The 23,093-nt window shown below is 35.4% G+C and overlaps 1 protein-coding gene across 12 annotated transcripts in view; it reads right to left on the bottom strand.

The window, feature by feature from the left end:
• Positions 1–23,093, bottom strand: part of MCTP1 (multiple C2 and transmembrane domain containing 1) — a 441,268-nt gene that overhangs the window by 198,062 nt on the left and 220,113 nt on the right. For 5 of the 12 annotated variants that reach the window (XM_059694087.1, XM_059694091.1, XM_059694090.1 and 2 more), the window contains exons 6-9: positions 18,546–18,593; positions 15,581–15,619; positions 6,887–6,946; positions 2,456–2,533 (exon numbers count right to left, since the gene is read on the bottom strand). The exons of 1 other annotated variant lie outside the window; for it this stretch is intronic. In XM_059694087.1, the coding sequence (XP_059550070.1) occupies positions 2,456–2,533; positions 6,887–6,946; positions 15,581–15,619; positions 18,546–18,593 (225 nt within the window). The remainder of the gene's footprint in view (positions 1–2,455; positions 2,534–6,886; positions 6,947–15,580; positions 15,620–18,545; positions 18,594–23,093) is intronic. 6 more of the 12 variants (XM_059694094.1, XM_059694098.1, XM_059694089.1 and 3 more) reach the window with 5 other exon arrangements.

Here is a 23,093-nt window from a genome sequence, read left to right as displayed (position 1 = left end):
TTTAAGTATAAGGTTGCTAAAAGATCACCCCCCCCCCCAGTTTAATGAGTTAAATATATTTGAAATTCCAGGCTAGATTTTCCTACATGGCTGATACATGAAATCACCTTATACAGCATTATTATATAAGCACATGTATTCATACTTACAATATTCCAGCTGATGAATATATTTAATGACATTTTCTATGCACTCTAGAAGCAGAAGCCATACATAACACTCAGTAAAATAAGAGTAGATTACACAGCATCTGCAGTCAGCAAGGCTAAGTTAGGTTCTTGAATGGTACCATGTCTGAAACCCTTATTCACACGCTCCTCCTCCCATTTTTCACATGAGGACAAGAACTTGACATGGAGTGGAAGGACAAAGAATACTTTCCATGGGATTCTTCATGTTTTCACAGAAATAAGATGAACTTAATGAAGGCTTTACCTACTCTCATTCATTGTTACAAAATGCTTTTCTATAACCTGGAAGAACATTTCCAAAACGACTTGGGGAGCTAAGAGGGAGGTGTAGAGAGAATATTTCTATACAAAAACAGGGCTACTGAATGTGGAGATTAACTTGATCTCTGTAAAAGGTTTAAAGAGCAAATAGGGGTGGTGCTCCAAAGACACACTGATCAGGTATCATTTTTAAAAGTGATTTTTCCTTCTTCAACTTTCTTTGTTTAAATGGTATTCTTTTAAAAAGAAACTCCATTAATGTAGCTATGATTTAATTAACTGCATAGACATGAAACAGATAGGTAGTCTAAGTGGAAGAACTTGAAATAAAATTATAAGGTATGGGGGAAGAGATAAAGTTAGACTACCAACAGTAAAAAGGTAAGTGCTTAAAATACATATACACATGCATCTTTCTAGCAATTTCTGACTATGTAACTTGGCATGTTTTCTTATCTATGGTTTTCCAGACTATACTCCATGGCCCCAAGCGTACTAAGAGAGCAATTCTGTGTGTGTTAGGGGTAATGGTGGTTGGGGAGGGTGTGTGTATGTGTTGAGGGGCCTGCATAGAAAAAAATATATTCCATAAACAAAGATTTAACCTGCTTAAGATAGCAATTTATTACTTTTACTTATATTTTTTAGTTGAAGTTTTGGAAAGCTCATCAAATGGGTGGGGACAAGTGGAATTCCAAAACTAAAGAAAGAAAAACCTTTGAGAACCACTCGGTCTCCAAGGTACCTCTGAGTCTACTTGCTGCGCTGTTCAGGTTCCTTCCCCTGTATAGCAGTTCTCCAAGAGTAGTCCATTGACCAATGGCATCAGTGTCACTTGGAAACTTGTTAGAAATTCAGATTCTTTAGTCCCATCTCAGGCCAACTGAATCCAAAGCTCTGGGGTGGGGCCCACATTCTGGCTGCACCTGCAGGAGGTTCTGACCCATGCTCAGTGTGAGAACTGCTGTGTTAGAAGTTCTAAGGTGTATGCACACTGGCCTTCTCCTGTGTTCTCATAACTATAATTAATCACTATGATTATAAAATTATCCACTCACTGGCATGGATATGATGCATGCTAATTAAAGACCTTCTTTAGTCCTGCTTCTAAATTTACTGGTTAGGAAAGCATATTGATCTAGACATGTGGAGGGTTTACCGAGAGAAGTAGGGACCTATTGAAAAACTAGGTGAAGTTTATTATTTCCTTCCTTTGTTAATGTTTTTTCCCCTCATAAAATACATCAATATAATACATATTAATTGAAATATTGACCAGTCAACTGAAAATTACTTTTTGAGCAGCTAAAGGGCAAGGAGCATTAAACAAATACATGTCCCTCAATAAAATTAACATATTACAGTTGGTACTTACTAGTAGTTACTTAAGATACTGTTTTCAACTATGCCCTTGTTGAAATAGAATTCTATTTGAGGAGGGAAAGAAAAGAGGAGAAAAAATAAAATGGAAGACCAACCTAGCTTCAAAGCAAAGAACCAGCTCTGCAAAAGGTAGAAATAATCTTTAGATTTTTAAAGCAGTGGTCCCCAAGTTTTAGTGGGCAATTTGTTGAAATCAGAGGGTCTGATCCTCCTGGATGAGAATCAGTTTCTGTGGAGCAGAGTCACATGTATATTTCCAACATGTGACCCACGTGACTCCCACACACAGAAGTGAGACATCCTCTCTCAAAGGGAATATTCATCCCAGTTGAGACTTCATAAAGGATATCAGGATGCCAGACAACAAAATACATTTCAAAGTCTGAGTCAATGACATTTACCTTTAGTAGGATTTTAGAATCAGTGAGTTGGCATTTTAAAGAGAATATTAGTTTATGTATATTATTCCTTAAAAAGAAATACACGATTTTAATTCCTAATTATATGCATAGAAGAGGTGAGGATAGGGAGTGGGTTTTCAGAATAGTAAGCTGGGCATGAGAATTCACAGCTCATGCAAACTCAGAAAATAAATACATAAACGGAATGGTGGAACTTACTTGTGCGTTTTGGTAATAAGCACTCTGAAGCTCTGCTCTGCAGAAGCCCAGGACAGGGAACGCAGGCCTGCCGCACGTCTGGATGGAAATGAACGGTCAGAGCTGTACGGGAAAGCTTGGTGCCCCTAGCAACACCTCGCCTCAATCAGAGGTTAGCATTACTCTTCAAAAAACGTTATTTGAAAAAAAATATTTATTTGCTTCTTAAATCACTGTCAGAAAATGTCTTCTGGCAAAATGAAGATAAATGCCAATGCAATGATATAGTTTCCAGCCACTATTTTCTTTAGTAGCAAAATGCTGCAGTGGTCAAGAACATAAAGGGCAGAGATTACATGGTGATGCATCCCGCTTGGGTGGTTTCTGGTGTTCGTTAATAGGTGTAGCAGAAAAAGAAACAGCAAAATAAATCATAGAAAGAATCATTTTCCCAAGTCTGCCACTTCAAAAAGTTTTGGAGACTGTTTCCTATAATATCTTTTGTTTCCAATGTCAAAAAGGTGATAAGGTGGAGGAGGAAGGAGGATAAATGATGATGGGGAAAAAACATAATATATGTAATATATAGACACACATATATACTTATACACTTGTAACACACATATACACTTATATATGTGTGTATATATTTTTAATAAAGTGATAAAGCTCTAGAAGAACAATTGTTACATGAACAGAAAAAAGCTATGACAATGTTAACTGTTCCCACATGCTAATATTTTGTAATGATTAAAGAGATATCTCTAAAGTAATAGAAATGTTGCTCCACATAACACTTGCCTTTGTTACTAAAAGAACAACCCAAGTGTCCCTTCACTGCTATAACCAAGAGCAGCAAGAGATGGATTAAGATACAGCTGAACATCAAGAAATAGTGAGTTAAAAGCTTGTATTAAATGAATTCTAGAACAGCTAGACGTTTCCAAACAACAGTATGATGAGATGAGAGCTATCAGGTTTAACAATATCAAAAGGGTTAGATTAGGCCAGTCTGAAAGATAGATTAGATCACACAGAAAGAAATAAACTTGTACTGAGCAGCTATTATGTGCTGGAGTTTTCATGCTCCAGTGTTTTCCATGACAAGTATTTTTAAGGTAAAAAACAAACACTGAGGCACAGAAAAGATACCCGACTCAAAGCCAAATGGCTACAGATTGGCAAAGCTGAAATTTAAATCTGTGATTGCTGATACTTAATTGATTCTTTTTTCCCATGATATCTTATTTTTTAGACAGAGTCTAAGTTCATGATACAAAAGAAAGAAACTAATTTGTACAGGATCTGTTGAAATATTTTGACTTACATTTAAAGGAAATACATTCTTGGGTATTAATTATTGAGAAAGGCTAATCAGGGACTTAGAAGAAGTAGAAGCCAGCAGGTGGTAATAACTGTAGCATATAATGTTTAGTAAAGCATTTGAGTATTAACTGTATTCCATAAGAAATTATAGCCCAATGTCTATTAATAAGGTGGTGAAGTTGTAGAATCTTGCATATAAATTGAGAACACATATATTCCAATTCTAGTTAATAAAGTTTATTAATTCCATTTGTTGAAAAACTGAATCACTAGTATCAGGAGATATCCTATTATTCTAGATCCTGATTAAAAAACAGATCAAAACAAAAAAATCTATTTAGACTTAACATGTGGCTATAGGAACACTCAGCTATACTAATCTCCAGAAATGTGGTAATAATCTTTGGCTTTTGTTATTCTGGATTTTATTACCTGCACACAACCTAATCCTTCCAAACGAGACCCAGACACGGTGAATCTGGAATGAAAGACGTTGCTTGTGCCTTTACAGTAGCTGTGTGTGGAGTCAGTCCTTTCCTCTATTTTTAGCACAGAGGGTGCACATGCTTTTATTTAATTAAATGATTCGCTGAGACACTACAAAGAAAAGATAATGACAGCCTAGAATGACTGTTTTGTGCTGCAAAGCCTGGAGTGTGGAGCAATTATTAGCTCAATACCAAGGCACAGGCATGTTCTATCGTTTCCTTTTCCTGCTGAGTTTATTCCTGTGAATTGCACCTGGATGATGAAGTTCAACAAGTAGATTTGCTCTACAGCCATCCACCCTCTCAAAGCAGGATTGCCTTTACAGAAATCCCTCCCAGTGCTTTGTGCAGCCTAGTTTGAAGTATCTCATCTAATAATAGAGCTTCAATCCCTTTTATTCTTAGAAGATGATTCACTGACACTATAATCCTTAGAGAAATTCTCCTGGTTTTTATCCTTAACGTTTCTTTCCTATTTCTATTGCTTCTTGATACAATTTACAGTGTCAGTAAGGTATTTATGTTTACTTCAGATGTTTTAACTACCCTCCCTAAACTTAATTGTGGCCAAACAAAAGTTCTAAATCTATTATTATATTTGCCCCAAATATACACTAATAAAAATCATCATATATGTTATAATGTTGTTGATTTGCAAAAGTAATCTATCAGTTTTCACCAATAATATGGTGTGAAACAATAAATTCTAGGTTTGACTTACAGAGACTTGGTCACTGATTTGGTAAAATGGGACCTCAAACATTAGCTACATCATAGCCCTCAAACACATCCATCCACTGGGGGCTTAAGAAGCAAGGAGAAGGTTCATATAATGCAAGAAGAATTTGAAAGGGTGTCAATAAAGACAAACCAAGAGGCAACTCAATTTATACATCATATATCTATTCACCATTGACTCCCAAAGGAACTCTGCTGCTTTAAATCTTCACCAAAACATTTATTTCTATGACATTCAGAGAGAAAAACATTGGTCCTGATCATATCATCTAGGGACTTCAGGGCAATGGACTCACTTCTCTGGGCCTTAGTTTCCTCATTGACAAAATAAATGATTCCTAACGGTTCAGCCTTTATGATTCAATTTGTCACTTATTTTCAGAAAAAAAAGGACATTAGATCACTATACCTAAAATACAAAAAAAAAGTTACCTTCTAAATATGCATATTTCTTATTCTAAAATAAGATAGTTCAAGGATTGAGAAAGGTTAATAAAGAATACTTAAGGATGAATGCAACCAAATGGGAAGTACTGATAACTGGAAGACTCATTTGGAAGTAGCAAAATGGAAAGAAGGTGTTGAAAGGGAAATCCTTAAAAACTATCAGTTATGGAGTTGGTCCTGATGACAAGACTTCATTCATAATAATCAGTCTGCACATTTGATGCATAAAGAACAAACTCAATGCAGAACACCCCTGAATTCTGCTCTCTTGGCAAAGGAGTATGCCATATGAATTCACCATATTTGTGGGTCTTAAGAAAACAAAGACAAATGTTTGAAAAAATCCATTTTCTATTTAGGATAATGGGACAATTCAAAAGCAGTTACTCTGTTCATGGACATATAAAAGGAGTTATTATTATTTTAGCAAAGATACAGAATTATATCAGTGAAGGCAGCCAGCAGTAGACTGAAAGGAAATGAAGAGGCTATAATAATTAAAATAAGCTCACAACAATAAAAGGTTCTAAAGAAAACTGTGTGTGGAAGGTACAGATAATAAATAGATGTGGCTTATTCTTGCTCACTGGTCAAGTCAGTGCATGACTTAATCTAGTACCTGCCAGTCATCTTAAGAGACACTACAACAAATCTTAATACTCTAAAAGAGAAAGGTAGTTCTCAATCATGAGCAGTTAAAGAGCCCAAAAAAGAAGATGGCAAAGACCTACCAGTGTAGAATTTTCATTGCAATATCAATTGCTAAGAGAGTCATGTACCAAGCGTGAATTTTCAAAGAGAAAAACTCTTGCAAGCAAAATCATAAGTGCGTTAGTAATAAATCATACTGTGCACAATGCAGAATTATAGTAGAGGAAATAAAGGATGAGAGTTCATTATGTTTAAGTCATGAAAGAGTAAATAATGTTAAATTGCAGTGGCATTTAAAACAAATTCTCTGTGGAATTTTTATTTTTTTTATTTAAATCAAAAGCAGAGTTGCTGTTTTCTAATTTATAAGATTTTTCAAAGAAAGAACACCAAGTATCTAGTATCTATGTAGTATAAAATTACTGTAATAGAAGAAAATTTTCTCAAACAGATGAAGCAGATTTTAAAAGAAGGGTTAAGACCCTCAATGGACCCTTTAGACCTCACCATCATGTTCCTGCAAGGTCTGGGGGCCTCTAAGCTGTTAAGAATTTGAGATAAATTTGGTCCCACAAGGAAGTGACTTCAAGCAATATATTAAGTATATGAAGTTCTTGGATTTTACAAATGAAGAAATAAATCAGTCATATGAATGACTTAAAATCAAAGTTAATAAAGAAGGCAAGTGAATACATTTGAGAGCCCATTTTAAAAAAGTAAATTTCTTCGTTCATATTTAACTTTTAAAATTACTATTTAGAACCAAAAATCAAGATTTTTAATAAAAATATTTAGACATTACCCTCCAAAAGAAAGACTTCACAGAGAAATAAGATCCAACCACTTCATTGTTTGAGAGGTCCTAAAAATAAACAAATATTTAGCTAAATTTTGAGGTGCTTTTGAGAATACTTTATTAGCCCAACAAAATCAAAACAAATAAAAGCTCCAAAATTAAAAATAAAACAAAAGACAAACAAAAAAATCCAAAATTACATATTCTAAGTACACCTTGGGTCTTTACAAACTAAATTTTTTTTCCTTGAAATAATTAAAACTTTTCTTATTCATGTCTGATATCAATAGTGATTAAGTATAGAGAGGATTATTTCTGTAATTTTTTAAAAAAGTCTACTTACCTCTTAATTCTCAAGTGTTGATTAATGTACCTGAAAGTCTAACATTTTATTTTAAAAAGAACTGTTTAAACATATTTTAAGAATTTGAAATAAGCCAGATAATACATGTTCCTGTTTACAAAACAACACTATAGACCTTCAGAGTGTTTTTAAAGAATAATAGCAGAAATCTTACTTATAAGCACACACCTAGTCAAATTTGCTTTAATTTTTTACTAAATCTTCCTAGTTTTATTATATATGTATATATAATATAAATGACCTAGTTAACTTGAGCTTTCCAAAAATAAATTTAAAAATAAATGAATGCTGAGAAAGGTAGTTATTGGGTTGTAAACAAAGCAGTGCATTCATGTTGGGTATTTTATTACTTAATCCTGAGATTTTATAATGTGAAACCAATTCAACTCTAGAAAATTAAAAAAAACAAACATAGTTACTTACTTTTAAACAGAAAATTTAAATTATATGCACCCTTTAAACTTTAATGCTGTTTCTAGATGTTGGTTACAGTAAAATTAAGGGGAAATTGTGATAGTTATGGGAAAGTATCAACCTTTGACACAGTGATGAAGAGGAAGTAGTTTTGTAACTTATTTGATTATTCCATGATTTTGTGTTAGCAACTAAGATTGTACTGGTCCAACCCCCTCAAATGATGCCTCATGCATAGTAGATGCTCAATAAATATTTGTTGACTATTAATCACTTGGAGTTTCATTTGGGTGAGGATATATATTCCTTCCAAGTGTAATACCAAAACTTATATATCCTATCTAATAGAGAAACATGGTATTGGCATACGACCGCTACCCTTCCCATTGGCTAATCAGCGAGATATGCAAATTAACTGACAGCCAAGATGGCAGCCGGCAGCCAGGCAGCTTGAAACTAACATGAGGCTTGCTTGCTTCAGTGACGGAGGAAACCAACGGGTTTCCCCGCCTGCCATGCCGGCCTCTGAGCCTGCAGTATGAAACATTGTAACAAATATAGAGGCTAAACAAAACCCCAGAAACCAGCTTTCAGTGAGCCGGGATCTCAGAGCTGGAGTTGATACAGTGTCTCGATTATAGAACCCAGCAAAGGCCTCAGAGCTGGAGCCAGAGCTAAAGCTGGCCCAGAATAAAAAAGAAAAAGAAAAAAAAGGAGCAGTTGGGAGCTTCAGTCACCCGCAAGCCTGAAAACAGCCCTCAGCCCCTCACCCAGACTGGCCAGGCACCCCAGTGGGAACCCCCACCCTGAAGGGGGTGTGACCAGCTGCAAACAGCCATCATCCCCTCATCCAGGCTGGCCAGGCACCCGAGTGGGGACCCCCAACCTGATCCAGGACACCCTTCAGGGCAAACTAGCCAGCCCCCACCCATGCACCAGGTCTCTATCCTATATAGTAAAAGGGTAATATGCCTCCCAGCACCAGGATCAGTGGAGCCACGAGGCCTCCCAGCACCAGGATCAGCGTGACAGGGGGCAGCACCCAAACCCCCTGATCACCCTGCGGCTCTGTGTGTGACAGGGTGCAGCGCCCAACACGCCCCTCATGGGCCCTACTCTGTGTGTGATGGGGTAGAGCCATAACCTCCCCATCGGCCCTGCCCTGAGTGTGACAGTGGTGGTGCCCCAACCCCCTGATGGGCTCTGCTCTGTGGGTGATAGAGGGCAGCGCCCCAACCCCCTGATCCTCCCTGCTCTGTGTGTGACAGGGGGCGGTGCCCCAACTCCCCTATCGGCCCTACTCTATGCGTGACAGGGGGGAGCTCCTCAACCCCCTGATGGGCCCTGCTCAGTGCGTGACAGGGGGGAGCTCCCCAACCCCCTGATGGGCCCTGCACTGTGCGTGACAGGGGGAAGCTCCCCAACCCCCTGATCAACCCTGCTCTGTGTGTGACGGGGGGAGCTCCCCAACCCCCCTGATCGACCCTGCTCTGTGCATGACAGGGTAAGGAGCCCCAACCCCCCTGATGGGCCCTGCTCTGTGCATGACAGAGGGCAGCGCCCCAACCCCCTGATTGGCCCTGCTCTGTGCATGACAGGGGGTGGCGCCGCAACCTCCCCATCGACCCTGCCTTGAGTGTGACAGGGGGCGGTGCCCCAACACCCCAATCGGCCCTACCCTGAGCATGACTGAGGGTGGCATTGCAACCTCCCAATCCGCCCTGCTCTGTGCATGACAGGGGGTGGCACCCCAACTCCCCATCGGCCCTCCTCTGAGCCCTACCAGGGGCTGCACCTAGGGATTGGGCCTGCCCTCTGCCACCCGGGAGCAGGCCTAAGCCAGCAGGTCCTTATCTCCTGAGGGGTCCCAGACTGCGAGAGGGCACAGGCCAGACTAAGGACCCCCCCCTTCCCCCCGAAATGCACAAATTTTTGTGCACCGGGCCTCTAGTCTCATATAATAAAAGCCTAATATGCTAAGTGTCCGATCATCTAGTCAGCCATTCAACCAATCAAAGCATAATATGCTAATGACATGCTAAGGCTGCTCAACCACTTGCTATGACATGCACTGACCACCAAGGGGCAGACAGTCAACCAGTCTATCAGTTGCTATGATGTGAACTGACCACCAGGGGGCAGACGCCCCAACCAGTAGGTTAGCTTTATTGGGACTGAGAGAGACAGGCCAGACATGCCCTGGAACCCTCCTGTGGTCCCTCCCCAGCCCTGATCACGCACTGGTAGGGTCCCTCGGCCTGGCCTGCACCCTCTAGCAATCCGGGACCCCCTCAGGGGATGTCAGAGAGCTGGTTTTGGCCCGATCCCACAGGCCAGACCAAGGGACCCCACTGATGCACAAATTCGTGCATTGGGCCTCTAGTCAGAAAATAATAATGAACTAGAGTACTTTAGGATGTGCATCAATTTAAATAATTCAAGTTTAAAAGTAGAATTAAATCAGAGATCACCTATACAATCTACCTGTGCTTTTTATATGAAATCTATTTCTTGAAACTACTTGCATAAGGTTTGGTCAGGTAGCATGATTAATGTCAGAAGTCATAGGGGAAAATATCTTGAGTTTAAGACTCTTTTACTATCACTACAGAGTTATAATTCATTTACATTTGTAAGTATGGTTCTCTTTTGTCACACTTAACACATTGTCACATCAATTTCTGAAAAAAATCCTTAAGGAATATACTTATATTTGAACATTGGGGCATAAACCTTAGGTGAAATGGCTGCTGTCTTTTTTGATACTATACTATTGTTTAACTCAAAAAGCTTATTCTGATTTTTAGAAAAGATGCATGTTTTCTTTTTTATTGCCAATTCTTTTCTTACTTTGATCCCCAGTTCTTTTAAAATGAAGCAGCATAGTTAGCAACATGTAGAAAATTTTTCAAGTATCACATTCAAGAAATTCTTGCTTAAAGTCTCCTTACACAAATACTTTACCCAGAATCAATAACAAAGGCTGTGAAACTAACAGTAACTTTTATCTTAATGTAAAATGTGTTAAGGTGCCTTAAATGGATGTGGAAGTCTTGGCTCTAGACTCAAGATATTTGAAACAAATAAGACAACCGCTTAGCATCTATAATTACTGTAAATTCATTTAAGTGTCAGGTGCTCTAAGGTGACTAATATTGAAACTTCACCAACTCCATACTTTCCATTCATCCTCTAATTGACACAGAGAATAATGACCTAATTATGTGACTGGTATAAAAAGAGCAAAATGAGATTGATGAATTGGGGGGTTTAATGATCAGAATTTTTTAAAAATATATTTTATTGATTTTTCACAGAGAGGAAGGGAGAGGGATAGAGAGTCAGAAACATCGATGAGAGAGAAACATCGATCAGCTGCCTCCTGCACACTGCCCACTGGGGATGTGCCCGCAACTATGGTACATACCCTTGACCGGAATCAAACCTGGGACCCTTGAGTCCGCAGGCCGATGCTCCATCCATTGAGCCAAACCGGCCAGGGCTGATCAGAATTTTTTAAGTTTTAGGAGTTTAATTAATTGAGGTAAAAATACAGTCTTTTATATTAGAAATGTTCATGCCATTTGCCCTTTGTTCATTGCTGCATTTCAGAATCTGAATCTCAGAAGCCTTCATTATGAGATTGACTTTATAGTATTTTTAAATAACAAAAATTTAGGAGCATAAATAGTGACAAAATAAGGATTTTAAAAAGAATTTCATACTTCCTTCAAAAACATATAAGCATCTCATTTTTTCATATACATAAACATAATACTTTGAAATGAGGCACCAAAGGAAAGCCAATTTGGTCACTCACAGTTGAGAGAATCAACGAACAAGGAAGTTTCTATTTTTTGCAGTGTTTAAAATATTACCTATTTATTATCAGTAGATGAGGTTTTTGTAGAAAGGGCCTGATAATTGTTAAATAATGACTTATTCTTTTTTTTACTATGGCTGACTGTGTGAGATACTTAAAAATGTGTTCATTTGTTTCTCTACCATTTCTTAAATTAAAGCTCTTAGAAGTTTTCACTGATGCATTTTTAATGTGTCATCCAAGGTGTCAGGTTTAACTATGCCCTGCAGAATTACAGAGTTGAAACTATTCTCTAGTTTAAATTAACAATATTCTTGCCAAAGTCTTATTAAAAATTGCTTTATTCAACCAGTAAATAAAGTGTTTTATAGTTCATTAAAATTATGCTAAGTGATTATAATAAAATCTTTATAAAAAGATATATTACTTGAAAAATAAGCCATTAAAAAACAGGAGATATGCTAATGAGACATCATCACATAGTCTATATTATATTATTCAAAGGATGAACTCTTCTTAAAACAATTCTAAACTGCTTTTGTTGAGAATATGAATTGCAACACGTGTATATATTATCACAATGGTTATTTCTCATACAATTAAAGTGATTTGTTGAAAGCACATAAGTTTATTATTATCACATCCACTGATAAACTCATTCTTCTACATGAACACATACACATACTAATATACACAATACACACACACACAATAGAGTACAAAATAATTCCTGCTTACCCTCTGATAGAGGCAATTATTTCATAATTTTTTCCATTTATTTGACCCCATAAAATTTATTCACAAAATACATATGCATCTTCTCTTCTGAGCTCATGAAACCTTTTTGTTGAATAATTTAACCTCAGAATAAATTATCAATGATAAGCTTCTTTTAAAGAATAAAATTTTGCACTAACTCAAAGTGTTACCATTCTCTGCCAAATGCATTTGTCATGTAAGTAAAACTCTCTGACCAGGATAATTATCCAGTTGCCTACATTTAGGGAGACATTGATCCCTTTCTTCTTAAAATAATGTTTTTCTATAATAACTGAATCTGGGGAGAATTAAAAATATACACGCTGGAAATTATGCTAATAGAAAACCAGAATAAGTGTTTTAAAGGATGTTACCATCCCTAGGAGAGGAGATGTTATGGAATTCATAATTATTTACTAGTTAACATACCATTCAAATATAGCATATATTTTATATAGAGGTAAATCTAGGTATACTTCTTTTTCTACTCATTATTTGGTGGTAACACATTTTATCCAAATAATACATGTCAGTCCTGAACAGCAATGACAATTTCCTTGCCATCAAGTTGGCTATTCATCTCTTATTTCCAACAGCAAACACAACCCCATGTTATATGAGTGCCACAAATAATAAGATTTCCATGGAAAGAATCCATTATTGGTAAGACAAAGAAAATGACAAGCGGATATATAAGTAATGAGATAGTCCATAAGCTGATTCGCTTGTGTAGGGGAGAAGCGCATATTACAAACAGTGTCAATTTAGCTTTTCCCCTCTCCAAGGTTACTTCTGAAAAAAATACAAGGAAATGAAAAGAGCTCCTTAGTGGAGAGAATAAATAATGACATTATCTAATGATATGTAAGTCTTTGTCAGAAATTTTGTAATTCTCAGATTTATATTCACTTTTGGTGCTCAAAGATAGGATGCATATCACAGCCCTGATGTAAAAAAGCAAGAGACCTCATTCCATAAAGCAAGATTCCAAAGAATAAAATGACCTACTTGTATGAAAGAGTCACCTTTGACTTTGAGCATAGTTGTATAAAAAATAAGATACCTGTATTTGAATGTAATGCCAAAAATGTGTATCCTCTTTCCAAAAATGAAAGAGGAAAAAATCCTTACCCAAGGACCTTTAGAGAAGATTGAAATAATTAGAAAAGAGATTCATTTGCACAAAACAGTAACATAATAAACAGTAATGTAAAACTATACAGTATAGTTACTTATCTCTTAGTCTCTCAGGAAGCACAATTTATGGTCGTGCCCCCTTAACTGTGGAGGTTAAATTCCAAGACCCCCAGGTGATGCTAGAAACCACAGATAGTACCAAACCCTATATATACTATGCTATTTTCCTCCACATAAAAATTAATTTATAAATTAGGCAAGTAAGAGATTAACAATAATAAGTAATAATAAAATACAGCACTTATAACAACATAGTATAATAAAAGTTATGCGAATGTGGTCTCTCTCTGCTCTTGTAACTCTAATATGAACAAATATGGAAAATGTTTTAAGGGACAGTGACAATTTGCATGAATTATCAAGTGTTCAGTATGTTCTCATAGGAAACACAAATGAGTGAACTGATTTTCTTTTATTCAGAATTCTATATCCCCACTAAATTTTATAAAGTTGGAAATCCCTTAGGCTAAAAACCCAAAATCCATGTTATAATATACACTAAAAATAATCCACTGCATACCCCAATGAGTGCAGAGTTAGACACAAGGAATTCTGTATCTTTAATGGCAAGCTAAAAAAAAGTACCAGTTTGAATGTACAAATGGATTATTAATAATAAATAAAAACTTGAAAATTTTTACATATAAAAATAGTGGAGATTAGACATTTATTATTACTTTTATTTTTGTAGAGCCAAGGAAAAGTAGATTTATGTTTACTTAATTTATCATTAAAATTAAATATGGATAAAATAAATTATTTAAAGACTTTATATTTATTATTTTTATACTACAATAAAATGGATCATTCTTACCAATTAATACTAAATACTACATAATATCCTGCTCTAACATTATATCTTAATTACACCTGGAAGAGATAATATTGCTACATATTAATGGATTACAAGTTTTTATACAGATATTATATCATAAATAGAAAATGCATGAGGAAAGCCAAATGCATGAATTTTTAAAAGATATATACTTTTAATACAACACTAATTTTGAAATACAATGAAAAAATTGTAATACAAATATGAACAGTTCAAACACTTCCTTAAGACTTCTTGAAACTTTATTTTGGTCAGTATATAAACACAGTGAACACTAAATCATAAATGTTCAGCAACTTTCCTTAAAATGTTTTGCATTTTTTAATCTTTTTTTGTGAACCACATTATCTTTTGGTTATTAACTCTACAAAAATTAGGAAGAAAATGTATAGGAAGAAATATTTATTGAAGCAAGTTAAGACATTACCATAAGTGCGAAGACATTTTGATATGTGTTTCTTCATTCACAATAATAAAAATGGCAAAATCAAAGAAAAATTTAATAGCATGATTCAGTCAGAATGGAAGAAAAAAGATTGTCACGTTCCAGGGTCTAAAAAAATTAGTCACTAGTAAATATGAGTACTGACTTAAGAAATTTGAGCAAACAAGATTTTTACAAATACAATCTCTTTGATTTCTTTTAAGGAGGATTCACATAAAAGTCCATTTCATTTTGGTGCTTATTTGTGTCCAAGAGTGATACCACCACTGAACAAATTAGAAGCTTAGTTTACATCTTATATTTTTTACAAGTTATGAGAGCCAGGGCTTAGTAAGTTATAGGAGCCATAAACTCCTCTCACTTCCAAGAGTATTTATTTCTTGAAGTGAGAAGAGGCAATGATGGAAAGTTGTTCTCATTATACACTCCAAAGATGTAGCAATTCAGGGGTTTTTGGGTTTAGAAAAACTTAGGCTGACTTTTCGGTGAACAGAAACAGTAAGTTCCATGGTTTTCCTTCTCTCTGAAGTTGTTCCTACCCTCGTCTCATCATTTCATTCCTGATCTAGAGCAGACATTTTCTAGACCCTGTGGTACAGATAACAGAAACCAGATGCTGAGAATGGTGCTGAGAAGTGACCAGAGATTAGCAAGAGGATGATTTGGGTGCAATTGATCAGTGTGATTTCTATTTACTTAAAAAGCAACACATGGTTTGCTGAAAGTTTATGAAAAAAAAATAAATAATTGAAGAATGATGAAATCCTGTGTATAATTTGAAGAGGTATGAGAGAGATTTGGGAAAGCAGCTTGACTGATAGTTCTCAACAAGAAAAGCTGAAAGATCACATGCTAAGCATTACCTTACTTGATCTTTTCCAACTCTTCCTCATTAGCATTGTCTGCAAATGAAATAAAGCATTTTAATTATGTTATCACTCAGGTACAGAATAGGGCAGCCAATTGGTTTCAAGAGGAAGCTTAACATTTAAACAGCAAACAGTTTCCAGCAACAAACTATAAAAGACAAAAAAATTGTTTTTCACATACTCACAGCTAGAAGAAGCACCTTTAACATTCAAGCAGTCTTTCTGGTGAGAGTTCATTTGTTTTATTATTTACTGATATATATTTTTTACAAAAAATAAAGGGACAGTACATTTTAAATAGAATGGAACACTTTAAGTATCTTAATTGTTGACTGGGGAAAAAACACACCGAGTCTCATGATTGGCGATTGTTCCTTTTGGTGGTACAGGTTGAGGATATACCATGACTTTACTAGGTCTATAATAATTTTTTCTCTTCAAACACGTTCAGATCTGTTGCTTTGATGGCATCTTAGAATTGCCTCTGCTTAATCTTTTACATCAGGATCTGTAAGTGCTTTCAATGGAGAAAAATGCTGCACATTGTGATGGCTATTGGTAGATCTAAATGTTCAGTCATAACACATACCTAAAGACGAGTTTGTGTGTGTGTGTCTTACTTAGTAAGATGTATTTATGGATACAAGTTTTAACTAAGGTTATGGTGGTTTGTGATGAGTGCCCAAGATCATTGGTCTTTTGTATAAAGTAAGTCATAAAAATCCAAAGAATATTTTATTTGCTCTTCAGTTTTTAAAAATTTTCAATAAACACTGAGGTATTAACTTTCTAATTAACCTCTATACCCTCTCTTAGCTTTTTATTATCCTTAAGGCAGATGAAGTGTAGAATAGGGAATATTTGGAGCAAAGAATATAACTTATAGGAATGTTTGCCATATTTGTGTAGCAAGGACATGTACTGATACCTTTAAGAACTATATCTCTTTCAACAGGATTCACTATAAAGTAAAACCATTTCAGAAACCATTCATAAATTACAAAAATACAAGAAAGAAAAGTTTTTAATACAAGATTTAATTACATAAAAAGGGAACCTTTGGCCTAAACCAAGATATGGAAATTATGTTGCGTTTCTAGAGTAGAAAGTGAGAAAAGCATAAAATTGTCAAAGATAAGGATACATTCCTACTTTCTATAAATAGTGGTTTTATGGGTTATACTTTCTCTATATACTTGCTGAGTTAAATATTGATGAAAATAGGGAAGAATAATAGATTTCCTAAGGTTATAATTTCCCATTCCCCCCCCCCCGCCCCAAATGGAGCCAGGAAACTGCAAAGCATTGCTATTAAGTACTATTATAAAACGATTTTAGATTTTTTCTAAGTACTAATGTCCAATTCATTTTAAAGTAACAAAACCCACCACTGGGTTGTGGAGATGCACATGTAATGGACATGTGGTGAATGTTTGTTGTTGATGTAAAATAAGTTATTGCAACTATCACCCTCATCACCACTACCACTTTCCACCATCACTAAAAGGTAATTGGAAACCAAACATTTTTGTAGTATGACATATTCATAAAAACAGTCCCATTAGGAGTCAGAAAATAAATGTTCAACTTTCACAGACAGCAGAGTTTCAAGGAACAAAGAATGGTAATTCTTAGAGACAATGTTTTGAGTCAAATAAACAGAACAATTAAGATAAATAAATTGAAAAGTAAAATCTCTTAACTCATGGCCATTTGTCATCATCATCTAGTACCTAAGAATCTTATAAAATTCCATTCTGTAAGAAATGTTGTACTATATATAAAAAAAAAGAAGCTAAGAACATGAGAGAGAGTTGAATTTCAGGGTAATGCTACTCTATAGTATACGGATTCACTACTACTGGCAAAGTCACATCTCCTGACTCAGAACTACCGCATACTATTAAAACGTAAAACGAACTATAGGGTTGGTATTTTTCCTGCCTCTCAAAATTGGCTTTACAAACAGGCGGCATGGTATTATTCTTCAGATTGAGACACTGATACAAACAGAAAGTCAGTAGTAACTTTCCTAAGTGTAAATATGAAAGATCTGGCATTTATGGGAACCAATTCATTATTTTCTTGATTGAGTATCTTGAGTTTTTTATTAGATCCAGTGACTCTCAGAATGGTCCTAGATCTTATAACAATATTTCTGCTTCTTTAACCAAAACAAATAACTAAATAATAACTTTGAGTATCCCTCTCGCAAGTCTTCTTTTTACTTTAGATGGTTGGGTTAAGGTATATTCAATTAAACTGAAAACAGTAGAAAAATTTTTAAAAAGTGAATTTAACAGACATACTATTATGCTTCCTTTGCTATTTTTGAAACATGTTAGAAAAGAAAGATTGTTTGGGGAATGTTAAAGATAGGAGATGAAGCAAATTATAGAAAAAGAAGATTTTGTTTTTTGCTATATGATCTTCAGCTAAGAAACATATGAATTTGTTTTTGAAAGTGTCATTACCTAATATCATTAGAGTATAATCAAAAAAATTTATTAGCAGCTCAACTTTCTTTGAAGCCAATAAAATAAATAAGTAGCATAAAAATATGGCCTGTGATAGAGCTGCAAAACTGATTACTTTTTTTAAAGATTCCACAATCTCAATCCACTTTGTGCTTCTATATTTTGTTGTGGTTTTTTAGGCAATTACATGGCTTTATAGAAAGAAATTACAGAATGAGTAGATATTATTTTATACACATATCATAAAATATATGTATCACATTTTTATAGGTGGATGTTTTTTCAAATGTTAGCTATGAAATAATTCAGGAAAAAATAAAAAATAAACCAAAATGGAAAATTTTTTAATTTATTAAAAGCCAATTAGGGTCAATTCATATGTTTCTTAGAATTTTCTTTCTTTCTTCTTCTTTTTTTTGCTTTAGCCAAGCAATTTTTACATCTAGGTTATCTAAGAGAGTGTATAACACAAATTAACTCACTTTTATTTCACAAATTCTCCAATGAAGAAAGTTGTGGATTGAACTCTGCTAGAAAAAGAGCCAGAAAGAACTCAAACACACCATCAGACCAAAATACCATACACAGGACACATATGTATTCACGACACACTTTTAAGAGCTCAAAAACAAGACGTGCATTCAAACAGAAATGACAGTTGTATCATGCAACTCATCAGCATGCCCCCATGAAAATTTTGGGTTCTCCTACACAAAATGCTGGAAACTTATATATATATAGACACACACGCACATATATGTATACACACATCTGGGATTTTAAAAAAGACTCATTAACTCAATGAAGAAGATTTTAATATAAGCAACTATGAAATACTTTGGCTGTTACTTATACTGTATTTCTTAATTGCTGTGATTGGACATTGCATATTTTAGAGGCCTTAAGGGATTCAGCAGGCTGATAGGTTTTTCAATGCATTCTTTAGTTTTACTGATTTCCAGAACTGGCAGTCCACACAAAGAGAAGTCACCCAACTGCATTATTCATGACATTTATTGACAGTGTATAAAAAAGGCATAAGATAACTGATTTAGAAATCTTAGCACTTTCGGATGCTAAATACTCTGTTTCCAGTTACTCATTTTTTCCTACTTTTGACAGCATTTTCTTAACATCAGTGCTCTATTTCCTATTTGATTGTTAGCATTTATTTCTTAATGGCTCTTGAAACTCATATTTCATTTTCCATTTTTAATACACATAAGTTAACTTTAGTAAACATAGGCATAAGAATAAACATGTGGCTTTTAAAATAAAGTCTTAAGTCCCAAAAGCTTAAATAATTTCTGAGTTAACAAAGAGAACAGAATTCTTCTAATTTTTCTGTGTGAGAGTCAATAAAAAAATCACCTTCTATTTCATCCCCATATATCATTCTAAATATTAAATGGAATTGTGATCATTTACAAACTGATTTCTGGTTTTCTGCATTTTGAGATAGGGTTTCTCTAAACAAGATTTGTTCCTTGATAATGGGTGAAAGTTCAGCATGTCATTGTTACTGTAGCAATATGTTATGTATTCAGGAATATAAAAATTTAATTTGAAGACATATTGGATTTCTGGCTGGATTTAACCAAGAAAATTCAAATGTATTCCAGAGAAATGCATTTAGCTAATGTAAACATGTTACAAAATGAAAAAAAAATATAGTGACCTGCTTCTAATTCATTGTCATCCTTAGAAATCTTGAGACAAGCAATATAAACTGATTTAAAGCACATTATCATTAACATACTAATTTTAAGAACTCAAAAGGAAACTGAAATCATTATTTAATATTGTTTGTGACAACCTCAGGGATTTGAATATTGAAGTAAGAAAAAAAAACTACATAGTATATTTTCCTGCACCTTCGAAGCATCCATTCCTTCGAATCCTCATAGATATTCAGCTACAACCCATTGAACAATCATTAGGTACAGAAAGCGGGGCTAGGTTTTGAGAGATGTTATCATAAGGAAATCAGAAGCAATAATTTACATGCATGTTTTTTTAAAAAAACCGGACTGATAGAATATAGGATGGAGGTGAGCAGAAGTATAGTATAGGTACATTTGGAGAAGTATAAGTGACATTGAAGAAAGCTTGGACTTAGAGAAGGCGAGTTTTGCAAGAGTTTGCATGGCTGGAACAGAAGTTACAAGTGAGGGAACATTGTTGGTGATTGAAGAACCTTAAAGTTCCTCATCAGGAGTTTCTGTTTAACCAGAGAAGTAACCACAGGTTACTGAACACTTAGGGGAAAAAAAAGAGGAAGGTAGAACCTAGCACAATGCTTAGTAGATAATCAGTAAGAGGGTTTTTGTTTTGATTTTTTTCAAAATAGAAAAAAGGGTCCTTGTTCATAGTTTTAAAATCTCATAGCTAGTGTTACTTAACAATTTAGAAATATTAATAAAATAGCCAAAGAACTGCTACATGGACCAAAGAAAAGGAGGAAAAAGCAAATTATTATGTACTTGTTAGAGATGTTGAGTAAAACATATGCTTAGGAACCCAGATCCAAATCTAGGACATCAGACTCACCAGGATATTGAGAAATTCAATAGAATTTCCTATGAGGAACATTTGAACCTTCCTCCCCACCTTTTGACCCACTTCTCTATAGCCAACTCATGTTCCCAGCTACTAATCACATGATCACACCCATGAGGAGGAGCCAATATAGCCACACCTGTCACCCTCCTCTCTGCTCCTCAGGTGTGGCCAAGGTCAGCATGGTTCACCAGCCAGAGGCAAGCCTGGTATAGGCTGCAGCTGTCAGGCCTTTTCTGAGGCACTGAGTCCTGGCTAAGCCACTTGCTTCCCTGACGAAGAAGAGAGAAGACAGGTGAGAATCCACATTAATACAGGAGGCAAAAAGACAGTTTTTCAGTTGGCACAGAATAAATCCAGTGCTATTTAGGACTTTGAAGGGGAAAGATATGAAGTAAGGCAGTGGATGAAAAATACTTGGCAGTAAAATATTTCTTCCAAAAAACAGGGATTGAAGTAAAGAAAATGACATGAGGATTTCAAAAAGAACTGTTTGTGCTGGAGAGATATGATAAAGAGAAAGGAAAGGAAGAAAAAAAGATGAATAATGCCAGGTTTTTGATGTGTAACTGTTTTATGTAACCCACCTGTTTCTTCCCTATTCATGTTTGAGAAATCACTGGTGATCAACAACCAGGCACTGAAATTGTTTTAAATGATTTTTTCTAATTAGGAAGACATTGTGCCTAAATAAGTCTGAGCAGCTATGAGGATTGAAGGACTTTTGCAAGAATTGTTGAAGAAGAAATAGAGTTGGGAACTACTTTGCTTGTGCTGACATCTATTTCTGTGAATTTAGAACAAACAGCAGTTCCATCATAAGATCACTTGATACTTATTTGATCCTTCCAGCCCTCAGTTTGATGTGAGAGTACTTAATAAACATCTCTTTAATATAAAAATTTAGTAGACCTTTCATCATCAAATCACCCGAATAGCTACATGGTTCGGGGATATACAAGACCCCAGCCACTTAGGTATTTTCATGTATGAAGTGCTGTTCTTCATTAAAATACCAAAGAATCCCAACGCAAAAACATTCTATCACCAAGTTTTGTTGATTTTACCTCCTTTAGGTAAATCTAATCATTTCCCTCCATCTCTGTCTCTGACAGGTCTGATCTAAACTTCCATTATCTTCCACCTGGATTTTTGCAATAGCCTTCTAATTGGTTTCCTATCGTGCAGATGCAGAGCTATTTTCAAAAAGCAAATATGATTATGCCACTTCCCAGTTACAGACTTTTCAATGGCTCCCACTGCTCTCCGAGGAAAGACCACAAACCTTAACATGGCCAATGGTCCCTACACAATCTGAGCATTCCTTTCCACTCCAATTGTCATCGTGTACTATGATCTTCCACACACTCTGCTTTCACCTTCTCTAAGCTCCAATACTTTTTAAATTCCTCAAATGCAGCATGGTTCCTCTAGCCATAAGGCCTCTGCACACGCTCTTTTATTCTGCTTAAAATATTGCCTCTTTTCCTCGATTTTGCCAAACTAACTCCTATTTATACTTTAGACCTCAGCTCCTATTTGACCTCCTTAGAGAATCCCATCCCCCAGACTGAAACAATTCCTCCTGTATTTGCTGTTATAGCAACACGTGCCTCTCTTTCATGACACTTAAAACAGTTGTCAGCATATGAGTTCTTCAGTGATTTTTTTTATTCCCGAGTTCTCCACTGGATATAAGTTCTCTTATATCCTTAGGGTCTAGCACAGGACCTGGTGTATAGTAGGTTCTTATTGAGTACCACGTCCTCACCCACTCTTCTGTCTGCACACATGGGCCTGTGCACACATACATATATTCTTCCATCATGCTAAGTTCTCACAGTAGAAATTATTTGCTAATACTTGCTTGAAAATAGAAATTTCTTCCTCACTGAATAGTTATAGACACTTAAATCATACTTAAATATTACCTATGAATATGTGCATTTACTTTTTAATTCTTTAAAAGATAGAGAAAAGTACTTATTGAGAAGGGTGAATTTTTCAATGATTTTAAAACACTAATTTGAAGATGCAATTCATTATTTTCATCTACAATTTAGAGAAAATATCAATAATACCTTTCAGAAAATGATATATACCTACTCTAATCATGCCTTATTTTAAGACAGCAACACACACATTGCTGAAAGAACATTTGAACTTGCCTAAGAGATTATGTCTTCTCCAAAAATATGTTACAATCAGACCTAGCGAGAGTAGCTCCCGGTACACAAAACCACATGGAGTCTAATAAGTAATCTCTGGTAAATTGTGGCAGAAAGTGCCCTGGCCAGCATACCAATGTGGGTCAAACCTGCCATTTTTAATATCCCTTCAGCAGTGATATAGTAATTGGCTCCTCTGTATCCCTCGTCAGCTTCTCACAGCAGCATGATGTGCAAAGAAGTAGAGACAGCCAGTGCTGGGAAATGGGTAGCACTGATATGGTAGTCCATCAAAAAGATTAA

This window comes from Myotis daubentonii, chromosome 4, assembly GCF_963259705.1.
Source record: "Myotis daubentonii chromosome 4, mMyoDau2.1, whole genome shotgun sequence".
Classification (NCBI taxonomy): domain Eukaryota; kingdom Metazoa; phylum Chordata; class Mammalia; order Chiroptera; family Vespertilionidae; genus Myotis; species Myotis daubentonii.
Note: the sequence above shows the minus strand (reverse complement) of the source record. Positions and strands in the feature narration are given on the sequence as shown.